Source organism: Cydia splendana, chromosome 16 (genome assembly GCF_910591565.1).
Source record: "Cydia splendana chromosome 16, ilCydSple1.2, whole genome shotgun sequence".
Lineage (NCBI taxonomy): Eukaryota > Metazoa > Arthropoda > Insecta > Lepidoptera > Tortricidae > Cydia > Cydia splendana.
The window spans coordinates 13,088,207-13,108,498 of NC_085975.1; the positions used below are offsets into that span (position 1 = coordinate 13,088,207).

Below are 20,292 nucleotides of genomic sequence, written 5' to 3' on the forward strand. Positions count from 1 at the left end.
CTCACCCACCGAGGGTTCCGTACTTTTTAGTAATTGTTGTTATAGCGGCAACAGAAATACATCATCTGTGAAAATTTCAACGGTCTAGCTATCACGGTTCGTGAGATACAGCCTGGTGACAGACGGACGGACGAACGGACGGACAGATAGCGGAGTCTTAGTAATAGGGTCCCGTTTTACCCTTTGGGTACGGAACCCTAAAAAGACCAAGTCCGGCGAGGTAAATAAGAATTGTTATTGTAAAAACCTCATTTTCAGCAGATATCATTTTGGCAGCGACGGGGCGATTAGCGTGGTCCACGTACAAGTCCAAAGCTTTTATATTGTCGAACATCTGCAACAATATTGTACTTATAGTTTTTTGAACAGGTACCTACATTCTGGGTGTATTGGGGATGGGGTGAGAGGCAGTTACCCAAGCTGCATAGGACCGGAGTCAGTGGAAGAGATAATATGATTCGAGCCCTATCTACACCCAGCACCTCTGCTGTGTGTGTATAGATAGGGCTCGAATCCCCCTAGGGGGTACCCTCGTAGTAGGATGAAAAGAAGAAGAAGACATTCTAGAACTCCACAGAAGTTGCGTATATTAGTTAGCTTTATCCATAACGCAGTTAGAGGAGGCTGTCTGACTAGGCGAAAATTGTATTATATTGTATTATGGGTAGCGTAGAATTATACAGGGATTCCGCCCCTTCCTTTTATTCTAAACGTATACTAGTAGTTTATTAGTAAGTAGACGTTTGCTGGGTCATCATACATCTGTGTGTTTAGACATAAACCTCGTCGTAGTAAGAATAAGAACTATTATAAATAGAACTAAAGATAGGTATTAATATGTGACCGGAGATTTCACAATCTCGTTAGGCTGGTTATAAGTTGTGGTGTTTTTAAGCTAGAAATCTCCCGATGACTAATACGTCCGTCCTGCCGAAACGCTCCCGGCTGGGCATAAACAACCATCATGGCCGATCTGGAAAGCCTTAAATAGACTGCGTTCCCAAGTTGGCCGCAGCAAAGAGAACTTGGTAAGGTGGGGCGGCCTGAATGGCTCGGATACTCTATGCGTATGTGGCACGGCTCCCCAAACGATGATACACATGCTGTCCTGCCCAGCGAACCCGCACACATGTTCCGTGCAAGATCTACGGGACGCAACAGACAGGGCGTTAAGCGTCGCTACCTTCTGGTCCCGCTTAATATGAAATACGAAACCATCGACAAGAGAAGAAGAAGAAGCTAGAAACATAATACCTTTATCATGTGCTCCTGCACACAGCTGCACTCGCTGCTGCCGAGGATCGAGAGCAGCTCGTCGGTGGAGATGAAGAAGAACCTCGGGAATATCCGCCGCTTGGAGTCCAGGTATTCGTTCAGCGACTTCTGGCATCTGACCAATAGCACAGAATAAATAATAGTACTTAGAGACTCACTCTCTAACAAAACACGTCTGTTACGATCAGGACAGATATGGCCGCTAGGTGGCGACAGCGCCACGCGCGGCTTATGGCTAGCCACCAAAATTGGTGCGGAACGGATGTACTTTTAGCTACCTGTTGCAAAGCGACGAAATCGCGGAGTGAGCCACGCCTGCTAATAGAACATATTTAGTGAGTCCTCAAAATAGTGATGTCAAAGAATAAATAATAGTACTAGTTATAGAAGGTTCACTCTCTAACAAAACGTCTATTACGAGAGATAGAAGCGCAAGCGCGAGCAGGCGTCCGTTCCGTAGCGGTGCGCGGCAACTAAGTACTACTTGCCAGTCACAAAAATTGGTGTCAAATAACAAGATTGTACTTGTCATGTATGGTTTCGAGCAGGTGATGGGAGTAGAAATCAAACGTTTATGTTACAGTAAACCATTGTGTTACCGTTAAACACCGAAAGTGGCTAATTGCCATATTACAGGTGTGGGCCGCATATGGCCGCATGTACTTGTAGCGACGCGACGAAATCGCGGAGTGAGCCACGCCTGACAAGGGGGTATAGTATTTACTAAGTAACAAACTTTTCCATCCATTTAGGACTCTTACTTTTGCAGCCCTAGTCCTAGATTAATGAACTCTTCTAGACGTCCTGAGATACAGCAGCAGTCCACGACGTTGAGCCTCTTCGCAGTGTCCAGCATGATCTGTAGGTACATTAAGGAAAATATGAGTTAACGCTTATACAGGGTGAAATTATAATCACCAGCGATAGGGGTCGTCCAGAAATCATGTGATCGTTTAAAGGGGAAGTGGGGATAAGAAAAATATCACGAAAGATCACGATGGGGGAGGGGGGGTCAGAGAAGATATCACGTGTAATTTTTTTTCAAAGCGGGAAAGCTAAAATCCACAATATTAGTCAGAAACGTAACAGATCAAAACATTCATAATAAAATCTCGCATCGGGGCCATGGCCTTGATTGCTTAGCGTCTAAGGGTATCCGCATCATAATTATCACGTGATATTGTAGCAGGAGGGGGGGGGGGGGTGCGTTTAAAATCAAATATCACCAAGAGGGAGGGGGGTGTCAAAAATAGGCCAAACATGATCACATGATTTCTGGACGACCCCATACTCTGCGTAGTCACTTTATATGTCATACTGTGATACAGTGTCAGTTGTTCAGTGTGTTCAGTATGATACGTACCAAACAACGTTTATTATCTCGGAGTAAATATCTATGGAGTAGAGACGCGCACTAATTTCTATCTGAAAAATTCTGTCGTTTTTGGCGCGGGGGACGAGGTAACGCACACAAATAATGTTAACACTAATGCATTTTTAGCATGCGTCGCTACACACGCACACGACAAAATTATCAAACACTAGCAAAAACTATATTCACACAAGTACAAGAACAAACACAGACAACCCTGTCCGTGAACGAGATGACGTCAGTTCTAAGTAAACCTAGATAGTGCGAGGGACGCGCCGATAATATTGTCGATAAAATTGACAATGAATTTTAATTTCTGATTTTATCAATTATAATAATAATACAATATCAAGTCTTTGTACCAGCATTTTACTGACTTTGAATTTTTGTATTGTTTAGATGTTATTTCTAATAGTTTGTCAATTTGTTTAGGGTGAATCTTGCAAGCTGATATAGAATGATTTTTTATTATCAGTTCATTAGTTAATATTTTACATGTTGGTTTACTTCTGAAAGCAATGCAATATACTATCGAGCATGCAGATCTGATGACAGAGATGGAACGCGGCCATAGGATGTCATTTAAGGGATATTGAGTAGGGGATAATTAGTATATATATCGGCGGTAGATCGTAAAATCGGGCATATCGAGATATTCCTAGGCATATCATGAAACGCCGCCATTTAATAATCTGCCTTTTGCATTTTTTGCCGCGGCTAGTGCTGCATTCTATGTGGCATTTGGAGCAGAATGCGTAGGTACTAGGTAGGTACTAAAATCATACGCTAACACGTACTATAAGTAGGCTGTCAAGCCATTTCAATGGTTATCATTTGCTAAAATTAGGACATCCTACTTATTCGATATGCCTAAGGCCAAGCGCGCACCACGACTTTTTGTCGCGCGATAATTTAGTCGCAGAAATGTAACGTATGTGTTTATATGGCAGTGCGCGCATATGCGACAAAAAAATCGCAGCGATTTTAAAATTGTGATTTGTCACATTTTTCCGCGACTGCTCGCGACGCGATTGTCGCAAAGTGAATTGCAGCATACGGAGTTGTATGGCCCCGCGCGCACTGCGATAATAAAATCGCACCCGGACCTCAGTCGGCATTTCGCTCTCCAAGCGTCAACATGTCGGAACCTACTGCTGAAGACGCTAGATGTTGACCATTTAATTATGGAAATAGAAGATCACCTTTGTGGTATAAATACTCAAAGTCATACAGCGATCGCATATTAAAGACAACGTTGCATGACAAACGACTGGTACGAAATCCATGTTGAGAATGAACAAATCGTCGACTTTTTCATCCCAGTGCGCGCAGTGAATTTTCTGCGATATATTACAGCGCGATTCTAAAATCGTGTCGCAAAAACTAAAATCGTGGTGCGCGCTTAGGCTAAATGTTGAGGTTTGAACGGTATGGCTGGTGGTCACTAGTCAGATCATGACATGCCGGCGTTTCATGATCTGCTTAGGAATATCACACCTTGAAGTTAGCACGATATGGCTGGTGGTCACTAGGCAGATCATCATCTGCCTAGGAATATCACTCCTTGAGGTTTGTACGATATGGCTGGTGTTCGCTAGGCATCATGACCATCTGTATATTATTCATTATGTTTATATCGATTTTACCGATATTGGTTTTTATGGTGTACCATCACTAATATTGGTACGGTGATACCAGAGTAATAAATTAAAAGTGCCTATTTATGGAAAGTGACAGCCGTAAATACCTTAAATTAATAAAATATTTGACATGTTAAATAAAAATATATAGCTGGTCAAGCAAATCTTGTCAGTAAAAAAGGCGCGAAATTCACATTTTCTATGGGACGATATCCCTTCCCGCCTACAATTTTCAAATTTGCCGCCTTTTTCTACTGACAAGATCTGCTTGACCAGCTATATGTAGAAACTAAAGGAAAAATTAATTTAAAAAAAAGAGTATCGGTTTTACGTTATTTAGGGGTTGTGCACAAATCACGCGAGATGTTTTCGACTACTATTTGATCCCCCGTCCCCCTTTTCTTTATTCTTATAGATCTATTTATTTGATTAAATAGATTAGGTTGATATGAAACTAAGGTGTTATATAAAAATAATGTGTTACATAAATTATATGTGACGTCCCACGGGTAAAGGTACCTTATGGGGGTTGGCGCTTACGCTATTATTAACGCCGCTCCAATATTATTGCGGCGCCATGCGACGTAAACGCCGGCCGCCATAAGGTACCTTTTTCCATGGAACGTCACATATAACAAAAAGCAACGCAAATAGGGCATATTACTGCAATGTTCTGCCGCCAGAGTGTAGCACTAAGCTAGCTAGTAAATTTTCTCTTTTCTCTTTATCGCTCAAATATGCAATAGTGATAGAGAGGTTATATAACGAAATTTAAATTTTCTTGTTCCGCGGCGGACCCCCAGATTGTGATGGATTGTGGTAGTCGCGCCCCCTACGCAGTGTTTCGCATAATATTTCCTATTAGAAATTCTACTCGTACCTAATTAATATTTAGAAAGTCTTCTTTAGAATTACCCTAAATTAGATCTAATATCATATCACTGGTATCACTGTCAGATTGACAATGTTTTTTAGTTATTTGCAAAGTTAATGCACTATTTGATAATATTTAGATGTAATAGTACTTACATATGATAAGAAACGTGTTCTTTTTGTAGACTAGACGTTTCCGATCTCATTTTGCACGAGAAAACGCTGCAATTCGGCATTTTCGGCTCCTATCATTCCGCTTAGACTGACGTTTGCTGAATGGCGTATGACGTGTGGCAACTAGTTTTATATAACCTCCTTGACCGGCGGCCGCGATCTTTTTGCAGAGGGGAACGCCTGTTAATGGCCGCTCCATAGATATTTACTCCGAGTTTATTATGGAACAGATGCCAAATCGCGAAAAAAAATTGGCGGTTTCATACATTCCAGCTGATGTGATGCCGCTGATTTCTATGGGATAGCCAAATTGGTCCCATAATAAAAGTTATTCAATATTGATTGACACTACGCAGAGTATGGCTGCTGGGGCCCATTTCTCGAACGGTATTAGTCTCATATTATTAGTGTGTTGCTATGGTAATCCATACGATTTGACAGTTCGTGGACAAATATTATTAGTCTAATACCGTTTGAGAAATAGGCCCCGTGGTTAAAATTAACTCGTGGGCTCGGGTGTGCTGTACAAAAAATACTTATATTTAACCTCTAGCCGCCCATACGTAAAACCTTGACAAGCAAACTGAAATTTTATTTTGTCAACACTAAGTTGAAATTAGAATGGAACAGGAGACCTTTTTATAGGTCTCTGGGCGGCTAGAGGTTAAAGGGTATTCATTGTCGATGGCGCTTACGCCGCATTGGGTCGCGCTGTGTTGTATTTGTATCGGAGCATCATTTATTATGACGGAAGCGCCATTGACAATAAGGTCCCTTTTCATAGGTAATGTCACAAATATCCCAGTAACAAAATAGGGAAATTAAAGGTAGGTCATTAAATATAAGTTTCTTTTATTACTTTTTTTAATATTTTAGATAGGCGTGTACCTGGTACTGTACAGTCAAGTTATTAAATATCGATACGGACAAAATGCCAAAACTAGTAAAATAGTGTAGACATTACCTGAATGTACGGGAATTAAGGTCGAGTATACAAATTATTGGGCTTTTTGTCCGTGTCAATATTTCATACCTTGACTGTACGTTTATCAGACGCTATCAGCTACGTCTACTTATTATGGCGACGGCAAGGTCATCTGATTCTGCTTACATCACTGGCGAGATAAATATAGACCCACGTGGGGACTTCGCTCCGCGATAAAGCGTTTACCCAATTTCCCGGAAGATGTCGCTGTTCCGTCCGCGGCGAATCCTACTTCGCGGTGTTAAGATTTTTCTCGGATTCATGACCCTCCTCGGCGCGCAATATTGCGTCAAGACCTTACTTCATAGGATCATTTCTATAGTAAGCTCTTCGCCAGGCTATCACAATACGTGAGCTGACCCCATCCACGAAGATGAGATGTGGCGCGGTGCCCTGAGCGTGAGAAAGGCAATGACTGTCTGGTCATTAGCCGTCGATGATCGTTCACCTCCCTCTTAGGAGGGAGGCGTGGGGTACCGTCGCTGTCTGAGTGGCTGGTTTTTTAATACCTTTTAAATTAATTATTAACGCAGCGTCATAATTAATTGCTAATTTGCATTAGCCGTCGATGATCGTTCACCTCCCTCTTAGGAGGGAGGCGTGGGGTACCGTCGCTGGCTGAGTGGCTGGTTTTTTAATACCTTTTAAATTAATTATTAACGCAGCGCCATAATTAATTGCTAATTTGCATTAGCCGTCGATGATCGTTCACCTCCCTCTTAGGAGGGAGGCGTGGGGTACCGTCGCTGTCTGAGTGGCTGGTTTTTTAATACCTTTTAAATTAATTATTAACGCAGCGTCATAATTAATTGCTAATTTGCATTAGCCGTCGATGATCGTTCACCTCCCTCTTAGGAGGGAGGCGTGGGGTACCGTCGCTGGCTGAGTGGCTGGTTTTTTAATACCTTTTAAATTAATTATTAACGCAGCGCCATAATTAATTGCTAATTTGCATTAGCCGTCGATGATCGTTCACCTCCCTCTTAGGAGGGAGGCGTGGGGTACCGTCGCTGTCTGAGTGGCTGGTTTTTTAACACCTTTTAAATTAATTATTAACGCAGCGTCATAATTAATTACTAATTTGCATTGCATTTGTTTTAATTTAAAACAAAACAAAATCAACTATATTTCCTACACTCGCTGTTTGAGTGGCTGGTTTTTTTAACACCTTTTGAATAATATTAATTAATAACGCAGCGGCATAATTAATTATTACTTAGTGGCTCTGTGAGCTGTAGACCTCGCGAGCAGAGCTTTAAATAACATGGTGCTAAGAGCTTTAAATATAGTAAATTAAAAAAAAACAATACGAAATTTATGTGTAAAAAAATACAAAAAGTTATAATATCACAGCATATAATTACCGGGGATCGAACCCAGACCCTCTGTGCAAACAGAAAAATCGCACGTTTACAAACTGAGCCAAATAGTTCTTAGATGGGTTGACGAAATTTAGCTACTCCTTCTGAAATTAAAATTAGTTAAAATTAAATATGTCAATACCTCCGAAACCAGCGAAATAAATGTTCTGAATTTTTGGCCATTTAATCTATAAACATATCTCAAAAAGAAAACACTCGTATGGTACCGATACCACTATTTGTTTAGGCGCGAGCTATCACGACTCCGCCATTTTAAAAAAATTCAAAAAACCGGACGAACAAAAAATTTTTATTTAGACATAGAATCCAGTCACAAAATTTCACGAGATTCGGTTAAGAATTGCGACCTGTAGAGGAGAACATCCGGACATACAAAAGCAAAATGCTCCAGTCGAAACGTAGACCTTCGCTACGCTCCGGTCAATTAAGTTTGATGAAATTTAAATCACGTTCAATTAGAATTGTTGCATTGCATTTATTTTATTTTAAAACAAAACCAAATCAGCTATATTTCCTACACTATATCAATTATCAACTATATGCTCAAAGTTTTCAAACTTCATTGTAAAATTTTGGACTATTTCTTGTATGGCTAGGAGGTTAGAATACAATTGTTTATGATTTTATTGACAACCGACTAGGTACACGATGTGCTATTACTACAACTTGTAAAACAAAGTCCCCCGCCGCGTCTGTCTGTCTCGGGATAAACTCAAAAACTACTAAACGGATTTTCATGCGGTTTTCAGCTATCAATAAAGTGATTATTGAAGAAAGTTTATTTTTAAGATTTTGTGCAACCCATGCGGAGCCGGGGCGGATCGGTAGCAGGTAGAGCCACTTGCGCTGGGTGGCCATCCATTCTTACTTACCTTCCTAAACGACTTATCAATTTCGTCAAACTTCTTCGCTTCCTCCGGTAGTTGTTGCCTGATGATGTCCCCGCCTACGAAGATGCCCTCCAGGTAGAGCCACTTGCGCTGCGTGGCCAACCATTCTTCCTTACCTTCCTAAACGACCTGTCAATGTCGTCAAACTTCTTCGCTTTCTCCGGTAGTTGTTGCCTGATGTCCCCGCCTACGAAGATGCCCTCCAGGTAGAGCCACTTGCGCTGGGTGGCCATCCATTCTTCCTTACCTTCCTAAACGACCTGTCAATGTCCTCAAGCTTCTTCGCTTCCTCCGGTAGTTGTTGCCTGATGTCCCCGCCTACGAAGATGCCCTCCAGGTAGAGCCACTTGCGCTGCGTGGCCAACCATTCTTCCTTACCTTCCTAAACGACCTGTCAATGTCGTCAAACTTCTTCGCTTCCTCCGGTAGTTGTTGCCTGATGTCCCCGCCTACGAAGATGCCCTCCAGGTAGAGCCACTTGCGCTGCGTGGTCATCCATTGTTCCTTACCTTCCTAAACGACTTGTCAATGTCGTCAAACTTCTTCGCTTCCTCCGGTAGTTGTTGCCTGATGTCCCCGCCTACGAAGATGCCCTCCAGGTAGAGCCACTTGCGCTGCGTGGCCATCCATTCCTCTATCACCTCGGAGATGGTGGACAGCCGCCGATCCCAAGTGTGTACTATTGAGAGGAACGGACCAATGAATCTGTAAAAAAATGTACCTTATATAAATAGTTTTATCATTCCTCGCACTTTGTAACTGCTATGTAACATGCCATAAAGTCCTCAAAACTAAGGACTACTAGCGCCATCTAGTTTCAAGCTTAGTATAATTGCGCGAGCTACTGAGCGTTATCGTCAAACCCCGTTATACATATATAGTAGTTTAGTTTTAATATTTTTATATGATATGTATGCTAGTTTTAAGGTATTTAGGTATGTATGGGCCATTAGTTTCCTGAAATAAAGATTTTCATTCATTCATTCATTCATATATCAATGTTGCAATTCATACCAAAATTTTTAATTTTATTTTATTTTCTATCGCAGGGAAAGCTAACTTCACCGTTAGTGCCCAACTTCGCCTGAAATCCTCTCAGTGCCCCAGTCATTTTTAATACAAGTACTTTTATAGTTGAATTTGTTTTTTTTTTTAATATTTCATTATAGTTCAAAATCCTCGCCTCGGTCCTCAAAGAACTCAGAATGGAGAACACCCAACGTCTGTCCTCTATATGTCTACACCGTGTTGTTACCTACTTTGGCCATATCCCACGAAGAGGGGCCAACAATTTAGAAAAACTAGTGGTGGTCGGACCAGATCTCCGAACAGCTGGAGCTACCTGTTACCACCGCCCTCCATCAAGCCACAGACCGAAACAGTTGGAGGCAATTTATAAAGCGCAAGGGGCTATTCATAAATTACGTAATTTGAAATTAGGGGTCTGGACATCGGATGATGGTAGCATGACGTAGGAGAAGCATGATTTTTGGATGATTGATAGGGGGGGGGGGGGGGTCAAAAATCGTCAAAAATCGATGACGTAATTTATGGACAGCCCCCAAGTGGAGTCACGATCCTCAGAAATGGGGGAGCGATTAAGAAGAAGAGATAGTTCAAAATAACATTCGAATTTGTCCATTTAATAGGGCATCGTGACTTAGGAAAATATAATAATTTTACCAAAAAATAGATGACCATTGAATTTACAATAAAAAGAGCTGCGTAAAAGTTGTAAAATTAACCAACTAGTGCAATTGGCGCTTACTGTGACGCAGCCATGCTCTGCAGCGACATGGAATCGTCATCAACTTTGACAATTATTTCATCGCAAGGGTTGAGCGTGTAACCGCGATCCTCGCCCCGGTTCCAATGACGCGCCACTGTGAACTGAATGTTTGCCCACGTCTCTTGAACGTCCTTCACTCCACGCTCTATGGCCAATTCCTGTAAGTTAAATACACGATATGAATAAAATATACTGGAGCTTCTGACCGCCAAAGATGTGAACTGACGTGCGCGGCTTCAGACCAATATAACCCTTCGTGCACTGCGATAAGGTTCACGATTAGATGACGCGCCGCACACGATAGGCTTGACGTTCAAAGGATTAAGAAAATATGGCCACTGTTTGCTTTCATTTCTGTGCTGTAGGTAGAAGTTTTCTTGAGAAAAATGCCCGGATGATTTTCTGATGATAAATTCAGTCTGAATAAGGCTCGGTTAATTTTCGAGCATAGATTTGTAGAAGCGTGGATTTGTGGAGAAGCAGCTACAATTTCAGTTCGTGTGCCTACCTACTGTGTAAGCCACTTTGCAAGATTGGCTCAGCCAGACATATTAGGACACGGGACAGACAACATGCATATAAAATCGAATTAAAACTGTCATTAAAGCATCTTGCCTTGATGGCGTGGTTGACGATCTCTTCAGCCACCTCCTGGTACTTGTGCAGTTCCATAGCGAACATGTTCTTGAGACATGTCGAATGTTTGCCCTGTGTGTTAAGACGAACACGAGGATACTTGCCTTGATGGCGTGGTTGACGATCTCTTCAGCCACGTCCTGGTACTTGTGCAGCTCCATAGCGAACATGTTTTCGAGGGTGAAGCGTTCGGGGGACATGTCGAATGTTTGCCCTGTGTGTTAAGACGGACACGAGGATACTTGCCTTGATGGCGTGGTTGACGATCTCTTCAGCCACGTCCTGGTACTTATGCAGCTCCATAGCGAACATGTTTTCGAGGGTGAAGCGTTCGGGGGACATGTCGAATGTTTGCCCTGTGTGTTAAAAAGACGAACATAAGGTAAGGACAGATGTGTAGAGAACTGTTTTGTTAGACAATGAGAATTTCGTAAGTAGGTAGTACTATTTACGCAGCGTACTACGTAGGAGAACAACACGCGAACGCGAAGCAAAAGCGATGCGGCGCGGGGTGAATCAATCCTTTGATAGGTCCTATAGAAGCGTCCTTACGTGGGCGCTTTCGTTGCGAACGCGAACGCCTTGGGCCCGCCGCGCCGCGCCGCGTCGCGTTCGCGAGTTGTTCGCTTACGTAAGACGCAGCGTTAGTACTGTTGTCTATTCTGTAGTATATTAGCATACCTATACATAAGTTACGCGGTCTTTGCCCCAAAGGGCAAAATACTAGTTCCACACAACACACAAGTTAGGGTGTGGGTGGGGGTGGTGAGCAGATTCTGACGCTCGGGAGACGCTGGTCCACACTAGCGTAGCGTAGCGTGGTAGTGTGGACCAGCGTCTCCCCGAGCGTCAGCGTCCTCTCAAGTTTCAACTATATAGCTGCTGTTCGACGCAACGTTGGCGCAACTGCGCATCGACGCCATGTTCCATAGCGCTAACTAGACTCCGACGCTCAAAAAACGTTAGTGTGGGGTCTCTCTTAGCGTGCATTTTTAATTTGTGGAAGCGTGAGCGTGAGCGCAGCTCCATGCAAGCTCAGCTGTGGAAGGCAAACGAGGCCCTTCAGAGCTCCTCAGAGCTCCTGTGCAGTTTGTGGGTGAATCAACTTTTTCTTGTCACTAGTTGCCATGGTTACGGTCTCCTGGGTCACTCTTAAAATACTAGTTATTTCGTATTTAAATGAAACAAACTTGAATTTTTTGGTAGTTATAAGGCCTTCCCATAATGGGACATCTACTAAGCACGTTTGTAGAACATGGTACAGTCAACTGTAAGAATATGGGTGTAGCCAAATTACTCAAAAATATGTCCCATAGTTCTTAATTCGCTGACATAAGAGCTATGGGACATATTTTTGAGATGATTTGTGCACCCATATTTTTACAGTTGACTGTACAGCAGCTCTTCTAAGAAACTATGCTACTGTTGTCTCCTGGCTGACGGGGCAGAATAACAAAAAGAAATAGTTGATCGACCCTTGTATTATAGGCATAGACTAGGAATCCTCTAGACCAGCGGCAGCGGTCGGCGGCAACCTTTTAGCAGCCAAGGGCCACATAGTAGTCAACGAAGATGACGCGGGCCGCACTTTGTTAACATTTATAACTTAATCAGACATTGTCGTATGTCAATATTACATACAAAATAGCCAGGAAGGCTCGCGGGCCGCACTTTGTTAATATGTGTGACTTTATCAGACATTGTTGTATGACAATATTACATACAAAATAGCCAGGGGGGCTCGCGGGCCGCAAGTGAGAGGTTCGCGGGCCGCTTGTTGCCGACCGCTGCTCTAGACGGAGCTTAGAGCAATTATTTCATGAAACCGATGCGGCCAAAAATACACGGGTGCGGGGGAGGAGGTGAGCGAGTCCCGTGCCGTGATTGGTCCGTTCAAAGACACGGACGTCACACAAAGACACTTGATCGAGAATGGAGTAAAGCTACCGTATATTTGTGGCAGAGGGGGTAGCGCTACTATTATGCTATGTCTGGAGGATTCCTAGTCTATGATTATAGGTAAAGAGCATACCAGTCTTGTGCATGAGTTCCTTCCAATGCCGCTCACGCATGGATTCGTTCTTGAGAGACACCATGAGCGGCACGACAGATTTGAACTGCTTCATCTTCAAGTCCAGCTGGAGCCCCGTGGGGCTGAGCCGCACCGGCTTGGGTAGTTTCCTGGATCAAAATGTGACTTCTTCAAATCAGGGACAGGAACCGGTTACCTTAACCGGGGTTTTTCATAGGGTTATTTTAGAGGTGTTTATAAAAACCCCTACCATAACGGTAACCGCTTAATAAGGTAACACTTTGATTCGGTAACCGTATCAGATCGAGTTAACCTCTGTTACCGGTAACCGAAATAAAAACCCAGTCTATTCAGTTACCTCATTATGAGGTTTTTGACCAGTTCAAACGATTGTAATCTTTACGCACACTTAAATTCAACTTATTATTGACAGGGGCGTATTTACCATAGGGCCAAGGGGGCCATGGCCCGGGGCGGCAGGCCGCAGGGGGGCGGCGAAGCCACCCCCTTGCGGCTTTTTCTGGGCGCCTTTTATAATCAAACTTAGCTATTTTTTTATTATATTTTAATTAACATTTAAATTAATAAACAAACGAACGCTTCAAACCCCACCATTGCTAAAAATATCTACCAACAAGTACCTAAATTAATTTAGCATTTTCGTTCAAGAAGTATTAGTACGGCGCAGTGCCGGATTTACCACTAGGCTGAGTAGGCTGAAGCCTATGGCGGCAGATTTTAGGGGGCGGCAAATTTGGGTCAAAAAAATATTTTATTAGCTGTTCAGATAGGGTCGACCAGAATTTTGTCGCTCCCCTATTTATTTGTAAAAATAACAAGCCTTGTCGATTTTGCCGCCCTCTGTCATGTCAAGACCCTTTATATTGAGACAGACAGACGGCCGGACGGACAACAAAGTGATCTTATATGGGTTCCGTTTTTTTCCTTTTGAAGTACGGAACCCTAAAAATTTACCTACTATTTTCTCGAAAAAATTTCGCGCTCGCTACGCTCGCGTTTTCACTTACGTACCTAACATTATTTGTGACCCATCTGACTATATACATACGGGCGGTTCTTGTGTCTTCGTGGTATTGAATCTCACTAAATTGTTCCGATCCCATGCCGAAACTCAGTACAGATAGAGTGCTCTCGATATCAGATACAAATACAATACTTTTCATGACTTTCCAGCACCACAGAATGAGGGATAATGGTACGGCCTGTGTAATACGCATCCCTACTACTGTCGTCTGCATAGCAATGATTATCATTGATATGCAGCAATGACAGCACAGAACCTAGTGCAACGCCAGCGGTAATGTCCACACTATCGGAGCAGCTTCCGTCTACTATACGGCTCATGTGCGTCTACCGGAAAAAAAGCTAGCGATCCATTTGTATAACATAGTCCCTCGAGCAGACTCGATGCCAGACCCGACCGAACTCCTTAGCTATATCCAGCCTGACTGCCATGTCTCACCTTGATTCTCAATGGCCAAAACTCAGCAGTACCCACCGGTCACCGATCAGATCAGTACGGTTACCATCAGTTTGTCACTGGCATAAACGCCGTCGAGAACGTAATTTACTTTCTATACATCTCGCTCGCACTCGCATATTAGTGCAAACGGGATGTATCGAAAGTAAATTACGTTCTCGACGGCGTTTATGTCAGTGACAAACTGATGGTAACCGTACAGGCAAATATAACGAGGTCGCATCGTCATTGAGTGACAAAAACGGCCCATATAAATCTGTATCTAGAATAGTGACATTAGTGACGTCACCTTTCTGCACTCAAAAGAATAAAAAAATATCTACGTTCCACTATCAGCGAAGAGCGCCTGAATAGCTTAGCTCTTCTTAATATAGAAGCTGAGCTGACAAACGTTTTAAATTACGACAGCGTTATTGATGATTTTGTCAACCAATGTGTACATAGGAAAAGAAATGTAAATGCCTATGTGAGTAAATGGTAAATGTTTAGTTTTTTTTTATTTCACACCCCAAAGGTACTTGTTGCAGGTTTTTTTTTTCTTAAATAAAATACTTTATCGTCACTGATGAAGGGGGGCGGCAAATCAAAATGGCCCGGGGCGCCAAATTTGTAAATACGCCTCTGATTATTGAATAACCGAGGTTGGCATGGGCGGTCTATGAAGCCTCCAGCACAAACAAGTTTTTTTGCCTTTCCTTTGTTTATCTTTATACCTACCTGTGTGGTGTGTTCTTATTATAAATATTATTATATTATAACTAAAATAATTAAATTAAATAAATTAAATAAATTAAATAAATTAAATAAATTAAATAAATTAAATAAATTAAATAAATTTTTATTTATATAGGTAACGTATAATGTATCGTTTTTTTTATTTGCTCTTCAAAATAATGTACTTACTAATCGTATATTATAAATGTAGCGATTTAAAAACTAAACTAAAATTAAAATAAACCTACTTAAAAATTTAACTAATACTTATAATATTATATAAAAACTAAAATATACTAATAAAATATATGAAAATAAAAAGAAGTTATAAAGAGAATACCCCTTCTAGAACCTCCGCCTGCGGCATTGAGCCCATAACGCTGGCTGCGTTACCTCTCTGTATTGCCAGCGATATGCGCTGGGAGAGGTAAGCGCCAGCTCTATGGTCTCCCGAAGCGTCGACCAGCCGTGTCGACAGGTCCCCCATGAAAGTTTTCATGTCCGCCGACCAAGGACCCATTGTTTCCACTGCAAGCGCCGCAAACTCATAATCTTGCAGTAAAGATGAGTATTTGCGGCGCTTGAGTAGTTGGGCCTGGTCGGCAGCAGCGCCAGCCTGTGCCCGGGTAGCCTGGATGTGGGACTGCGCAAAGGTGTCTACGCATGTAGCGTCCCACACCAAAGGCCTACCCAGTCTCCACGGCACCAGTGTGGCTCCGTCCGGTCGCTTACCATCGTCTCTCGCCATGCCTGAGGGTTCTAAAGTAGCAGGCACAGAAACGGTAGCAAGCGACCGCCGGACCAAATCATTAATGGTGCCGTGGCGATATAAACGGCCGGCGCTTTTGATGCAAGAGAGGCCATATCGACCTAGCTGGTCCACGTCCTTGCCGCAAGCGCAGGTGTGGGCGGAGCATATTTTGGCCCCAATGCGCAGGCAAACTGATATTCTGAGCGTGTTTTTTTCTAAAACAGTACCAATATTGCGAGACGGTAAGGCGTTCAGCCAGTGACCCGATTCGTAACTAGAGACAGCTAGTAGGCGGGCGCGATCTGAGTCGTCCGGACTATTTTGTATTAGAGACGCGTGAGTAGCTTTAAGGCCGGGGGTATCCCAGGCTCTCTGGACATGTTTTGTGGCCGGGGCGGTCACCCCTGGGCACGTGCCACACCAAGCGGTCTCAGCCTCCGCCAAGCTCGCTATCTCAGCGCCGGAAATCTGAGGGAGATTTAAGATTTTACCGACGAGAGACAGCGAACAGTAAACGGAAGACAAGAAGGCAGGCAACGCTACGCTGGTCGAGGAGCGAACACCCAGGCCACCAAATCGAACAGGGAGAACCGCCTGGGTCCATGATCTGAGGTCAAAATTAACATTTAAAATTTTAGATAGAGTGGTTTGGAGACTGCTGTCAATTGATGAAAGTATGGCGGGGTATTTCCATATCGGACAGGATCGAAGTAAATACATAAATTTTGGAGTGAAAAGGCAAAAACGGATGATGTAAAGGGCCATGTGGGGATTAATTTCGAATAACAGATTGGATGTGCAGTTAAACAGATTTAATTTGCAATTAATAACAGGGTTGATGGCTTCGTCGAAAATTGGTGAACCTAGAAGCGTAAGAGATGAATTGGAATGAACAGAGAGGTTGGGCAGGATGGCGTTAAAGTTTGTAAGTATTTCGGATTTTCTTTCTGATGGAAGGTGATTAGGTATGAAAATTTCACATTTTGTAAAATTTAAAGAGAGGTCTATGTCTGAAAACTTGTCAATTATAAATTTTAAATCCTGTAGGACTGTAGCGGCGTCTCCGCCGAGGGAGCCGTCGTCTAGATACCAAAGATTAAATTTAGAATTTAAATTTGAAATTATCGGCTGAATTGCTAGACTGAAAATCGCAGGTCCAAGGGGGTCACCTTGTTGACAACCTGTGCTTGACAGAATGGTTCTATCACCAAAGAGTAGTTTCGTAGGTGCCCCGTAACATTGCCATAAATATGCGTATAAATCTGGAAGATTTTCTTTTATTTCTGTTAGGAGGGCACCACGGTTAATCGAATTAAACGCGTTTTTAACATCTATTTTCAAGAATACTTCATAGTCCGGACGACTCAAGAACGACCGAGCGGCGTGTACGGCAGCTTCACATCCGCTCTTGACTCCAAAGCCTAGCTGCCGGGGCTTAAAAATGTTGGTCAACTTATCATTATATTTCCGGCAACAGAGTTTTGAAGCCAAGCGCCTAAAAGTACATCCGACAGCAATCGGGCGTATGCCACCGTCTTTCTTCGCCAAGGCAACGAGGTTGGCGCCGTAAAGGAGAGGGACGATATCAGCATTTACTCGGCCTGCTAACATTAAGTTCATTAGGCCGGTCAGCTCTTTAAGTAAGGCTGATCCCGAGTCTCCAGAAGGGACACCAATGAGGTCTTTTAGGTGTTGGGGGGAAAGACCATCCAGACCGCCTGCAGATCCATTGGGGAACAAAAGGATTGATTGTTGTACTGCGTCCTCTGTAACGGTTAGTCCTATATTGTCCTGAGTAGGGGGATCTGGTAGCGGGGTGGGAGCTAGGGGAACCGGATGTTTATCACTGAGGGCGGCAAAGGTTTCTGGTGAATGCGTCGCCAAGTCGTCATTTGAGAAGAGGAGTCGAGCCGCTCCGCTTATGTTCCCTTCTGAAATTTTGTTTTCTATTGATTTGATTTTTGAGTATGGCCGAGGGTTACTAATAAAAACTGATTGATTTAGTTGACTGGGGGGAGGTAAATTGTATGAATTGTTTTTCAGTTGGGTCGTTAAGGAGGTTTTCCTAGATTTTTCAGCGTGTAAAACGGAATAGGTAAAAGTGAGCAGGCGCTCCCAAGCTTGGGGAGAATTCTCCGTGACGACCTTGGCGACGCATTCCGAGAGAGAGTTAGCTACAGCTCTGCGGGCGCCACGGGGTATTCTCTTTATAACTGTGACATGTCTTTTTAGGGCTCCTAACCTATCTGCAAGAAAAGGAGAGCTATTGGAATTGCCTACTGTTGACGGTGTAGGCTGTGAAGCGCTAGGCAGCGGGGGATTAAAGGGAATACGCGTTCCATGTCGACGAGCCGTGTGGATTGCGAGTCCCCTCTCTCCCTTATAAAGCTTGTTATCTAAACAGACAGGGCATTCCAATAGCTCCACTGAAGAAATGCTGGGTTGTGTAGACATTCGATAGAGGGGGATAAAAAGTAATACCTTACCTAGAAATAAATACAATAAAAAACTTAAAAAGGTGCAGCAAAGGCGCTACAAGACGCTGGCTTACGTATTTAGGGTCCTTATTTTACACGAACGCACGGCAAAAAGTATTAGAAGCACATATTTTGGTTTGGCAACCAAACACTGATTAAAATATGAAAATACACTGATAAATATGAAAAAAGTAAACAAAACCAATGTTGATGACAGTTACGTTTAAAAAAGATCGTCACTGCGCATGTTGTGTTAGGGCATAGTCTTGGCGACGGCCAATAAAACGGAGATACGTGACGGTGCGAGCCTGCGCGATGTGTGTGGCAATGGCTGAGGCACTGGGTGGATGAAGGCAATATGTCACTCCTGTCAGCAAGCGCTGCCAAGGGGATATTCACAGATTGTGCCGGGAGGGGAGTCCTCCGTATGCTGCCCACACTTGCAGAACCTCACAGCGACCTCTAGTTTATTTGTAACATGTTTAAGATGCGTGAAAATTCATATTTCAATCGTTATTAATTTATAAAGAGACGAGACGACATTTGTGCTTGTTGCTAGGTAACTATTTTTGTTGCATTAAATAAATTAAATAAATACAAAATACAAATACAAATACAAAATTCTTTATTTCCAAAAAATACACATATTAATGATGCAAGGGATGGAGCTACCCTGTAAGCAAACATATGCCCGTGTTGGGTAACACCGCTCTTCCCTATGTAACATAATGTACTTAGGTATACAATTAAATTAAACTAAACTAATCAATTACGGAAAATTACAGTATACAGTATTACAACAGAAATACAAAAGAAGCACTACTTTTATTACTTATAAACTAAAACTAAGTCTAATAGGTACCTACGGAGGTAAGGTATTGCTAAGGTTTAACTATGCTAATTTTAATTCATAAACAATTAAATTTATGGGTTCTTCTGTGTGTATGTGTGTGTGTGTGTGTGTGTGTGTATGCGTGTGTGAGTGTGTGTGGGGGTGCGTGTGGGTGTGTGTGTGTGTGTTGAGCGTGGGCTTTATCTCAGTAAATTTTCTGTCTCATCATATGTTTTACTCTGCAACCATTTAATTAAAACATTTTTGCACTCTGTATGCGGTTTGGAGTGAATATCTAGTAAATTATTAATTTTATTGTAAAGGTGCGCAGATGTGGTGACGTACTGTGATCTCGCAAATTTAGTTTTAGTCTTAACCACCTTAGCAATATATATTTTGTACCTCTTATTCTTGTAGTTTGGGTTGTACGGGAGAGTTTTATGCTTTTTTAGAATGGTCTGCAAGATGTACAATTTCCGAACTGATAAGATTCCGCTGATTTGGTATAACAGATCAGTGGAAAACCTGGCCTTCTTAAAATACATAATCTTGATAAGTGCCCTCTGCGCTCTTTCAAGGTCTATAAAACGAGTTTTTGCTGCACCTCCCCAAGCAGTTATGCAATACGTCAGGACTGATTGTGCCAAGGAGGTGTAAATTTCATTTAATAAATTACGCGGCTTTGATTGTTTCGTTGTTATTATTCCCGGCACAATATGTCTTAAAGTCTTGAAAATCCAGAGCAACTTTCTTACTCTAACAATGACCTGATCAATGTGACCGTACCAATTGAGATGCTCGTCCAACATAACTCCCAAATATTTGATGTTTGCAATTTTTCCGATAGATGGGCAGTCGCAACTGGCACCGTCACAAGGTTGACCGAAGTGTATTTTAAGATTAGTATCCCAAGTTGGTTGTGTACTACTGGTTATACTAAAACACATGTAATTTGTTTTTTTGGTATTA

General features: G+C 42.6%; 1 protein-coding gene and 1 non-coding gene across 2 annotated transcripts in view; one reads left to right on the forward strand and one right to left on the reverse strand.

Annotated features, from left to right (window-relative positions):
* LOC134798055 (dynein axonemal heavy chain 10) overlaps positions 1–20,292 on the reverse strand; it is a 133,980-nt gene that overhangs the window by 75,625 nt on the left and 38,063 nt on the right. Inside the window, exons 33-39 of the mRNA XM_063770382.1 lie at positions 13,049–13,197; positions 11,263–11,372; positions 10,360–10,538; positions 9,101–9,296; positions 2,037–2,134; positions 1,255–1,390; positions 248–334 (exon numbers count right to left, since the gene is read on the reverse strand). Coding sequence (XP_063626452.1) covers positions 248–334; positions 1,255–1,390; positions 2,037–2,134; positions 9,101–9,296; positions 10,360–10,538; positions 11,263–11,372; positions 13,049–13,197 — 955 coding nt within the window. The remainder of the gene's footprint in view (positions 1–247; positions 335–1,254; positions 1,391–2,036; positions 2,135–9,100; positions 9,297–10,359; positions 10,539–11,262; positions 11,373–13,048; positions 13,198–20,292) is intronic.
* LOC134798480 (small nucleolar RNA U3) lies at positions 6,611–6,814 on the forward strand. The gene has a single exon (XR_010145196.1). It is a non-coding gene; the product is annotated as a small nucleolar RNA U3 (small nucleolar RNA).